The sequence below is a fragment of the Hordeum vulgare genome, chromosome 4H, assembly GCF_904849725.1.
Source record: "Hordeum vulgare subsp. vulgare chromosome 4H, MorexV3_pseudomolecules_assembly, whole genome shotgun sequence".
Lineage (NCBI taxonomy): Eukaryota > Viridiplantae > Streptophyta > Magnoliopsida > Poales > Poaceae > Hordeum > Hordeum vulgare.
The window spans coordinates 81440114-81443189 of NC_058521.1; the positions used below are offsets into that span (position 1 = coordinate 81440114).

The window sequence follows — 3076 nt, forward strand, 5'->3', positions numbered from 1 at the left end:
TGACCTGATTATGAATATTTTTTTGAATCTGACATTTTTTTCTATCGCCACCTATTGTGACGGTAAGCCATATACATTCTATTGCACATACAATGGTGGTAGGCTTGTTTGACTCCGTTGATCCAAAGGAATCATCCACATTGATCGGACCCTTACCGTCACTACGTATGATGATAGGGTGTGTATTCCTACCAACACAGTCGGTGGCGACGGTAGAAAAAAGGATTAGATCTGATTATTTTTATGAACGGGATCAGATTAGGCTAATGTTAAAAAGAAAGTTTTAAAACCGAATTTGTCCAAAGAGAGATCGAGCATAATTGTCGAAAAGAAACACAGAGATCGGGCACTGCGCCAACCACTCCCATGGTCGGCCACCCCACCTCGCTTGTCCTCTCCTCAAATACATTATACACCACACTAGCCCGCTCCCCACTTTCGCCATTACCCAGACCTCGCATCTAGCTAGTTCCATCCACCATGGCCAGCAGCAAGACGTTGCTCCTCGCCCTATGCGCGGCAGCTGCAGCTGCGACGCTGAGCCCGGCCTCCGCGGCGGACGACCTGACCAAGTTCAAGGTGTACTTCCACGACGTCCTAGCGGGGAAGAGCCCGACGGCGATCCGGATTGCGCAGGCGGCATCCACCAACAGCTCCTCCACCTTCTTCGGCGCGGTGGTGGCCATAGACGACCCGCTCACCACCAGCCCCGCCGTCACGGGATCCGCCAAATCCAAGGACGAGGTGGGCCGCGCGCAGGGGACCTACACGTTCGCCGACCAGGCCACCTTCGGGCTCCTCATGAACATGAACTTCGTGTTCACCGCCGGGGAGTACAAGGGCAGCAGCCTGACCATCTACGGCCGCAACGAGGTGCTTTCGGCGGTGAGGGAGATGAGCATCCTCGGGGGCACGGGCAAGTTCCGCATGGCTCGCGGCTACGTCCAGGCGAGCACCGTGGACTCCGGCGCCAACTCCGGCGAGACCGTCGTCGAGTACACCGTATACGTCAAGGCGGCTGCGGCTTAGCGGCTGCTGTCGGGCGGAAAATATTGTCATATTTTGCTTGGAATAAATGGACTTTTGCAGATTTGTTGCGTTTGTTATCGTGAATTCGTAATGGATGATGGACATTTACGGATTTGAGTGATGTCTGGTGTCTTTGGTTTGTGGCTTTAGTGTGATCGCTTGAGCTCTTTGGAAGATAGATCTGTTTGGTTCTGCATCTAGTAATGTTTCGTTTTATCACACAATATTATTATACATGTCTAAAGTTAGTATTTTAAAACGAGAGTCATAAGTTAGCAAGTCTATTGGAATTTTACCATATTTTTAAATGTATGTAATATGAGACCATAATGCGGCTTGTATAAGATGTGGCTTGAACCAAACACTCATTTAAATTTATCAAACTTGTTTAACCTTAAATAATAACTGTGATTAATTTTGACAAAGTTAGCCTCAAACCAAACAGCCTCATAATTTACATCGATTTTATGTCAAAAATGTGGTTGCTAAAATCAACAAACCAAAAATTATGTATGAAAAAGGTCAATCCACGGAACCAGGACATGTGACAGTTATGTGGAGTAGAACCCACCTGCCCCCCTCCCCCGGTAGTTATTTTATTTCAGGGGCCCCCACCGTATCTTTCATTTTTCGCTTTGTTCCTATTCGGTTAGCAAACTCCAAGGCTGTACTTTAAATCACCTCCACCAAATGTGGCGTTTGAGGCTGTACTTTAGAGCAACTCTAGAAGACCCCGCATCCTGGTCCAGTTCGCAAAATAACCATCAAAGTGCGGGTCGGGCGAGAAAACCTGTCCGATCAGACCTGCATCACGCTCCGGCCCGTAAACATTTTTGCGGTGCACGGCAAAATCTCGGCCCCAACCCGCGTATTCGCGGGTTCCCCCCTCGTCGCTGCTGTGCCCTGCATATAACCGGGAAGCGGTTGGTGGGGGGACATTTCAGCCCACGTTTTCCCCCACCAACCACCTCCCGTCTCCCCCCTTCGCCCAAGATTCCGGCCGCCGGATTTGGCTTTTGCCAGTCGCCGGTGGCTGCACCAAGCGATGGAGTGGTCGGGGAGCATCTCCCGCAGCCCCGGCAAGGGCGCATCAGCGCATGCAGGGATGGTTTCGTCCTCCCGGCGCCGCCGACGATTTGCGGGCATGGATTCGTCTGGCCATCGACCGGGCTCGGCGCTCGCGCAGCGGCTCTGTGGCTCGCCGTTGACGCTCATACAGTGCGAAGACTGCACGCGGACAATGTTGCGGCTTACTTCGGGCACGCCGAACCACCCCGGATGGGTGTTCTTCAAATGTGAAAACGACGGGGTACGTGCACTTGTGATATCTCATTTTTTGGTTCAACTGCGGATCCTCATTCAGAACATGGTTATTCTTTTGTGTAGGAATATGGATGCTCATTTTGGTTTTGGGAAGGCGAATACATTGATTTATTGATAGAAAAAAGTTAATAGAATCCACAGATCAACAATGAGTGCATGGAGAAGATATTGCTTCAACTAGTTGGAGCAGTTATGGAAGTTGGAAATCTTCTAAAATGCATACTTGTGGTTCTTGTTTTCTTTGGTCTTGCTATTCTAGCAAAGATGTGGTGATGTCTTATGTATCCAAATGTTGTTGGAAAAGCAAAGAAATGCATTATTCTAGCAAAGATGTGGTGCAAATTTAGGTTTTCCGAGGCGGCAGGAGCTGCGCCAGATCAGACCCCGCAAAGCCGACCCATAAAAAATCATATTCCATGAATATGCTTTTTTACGGGTCCGTTATGCGGGGTCTGCATCCGCGGCCGTGCGCGCCGGCCCGCAAAGGCGTTTTTCCGCGAACTGCAAACACGTTTTGCGGGCCGGACGGATGCGGGATCTGCTAGAGTTGCTCTTAAATCACCTCCACCAAATGTGGCGTTTGGTTACATGTATCGTTGTTGGTCACTTTATATATTTGTCTCAGCTGGATCTGATCAAGCATATGTAGATAAAAAATAACATCTGCATATAGATTGGTTGCATGCATTCTCTCTAGTCTACATGTGTCGAAACGAAAGGCATG

At 49.4% G+C, this 3076-nt stretch overlaps 1 protein-coding gene across 1 annotated transcript; it reads left to right on the forward strand.

Annotated features, from left to right (window-relative positions):
* The first annotated feature begins 350 nt into the window (after positions 1–350).
* Positions 351–1150, forward strand: LOC123446171 (dirigent protein 21-like). The gene has a single exon (XM_045122851.1). It carries the CDS (start codon positions 481–483, stop codon positions 1027–1029), a length of 549 nt encoding a protein of 182 aa, XP_044978786.1. The 5' UTR covers positions 351–480; the 3' UTR covers positions 1030–1150.
* Positions 1151–3076: the final 1926 nt, after the last annotated feature.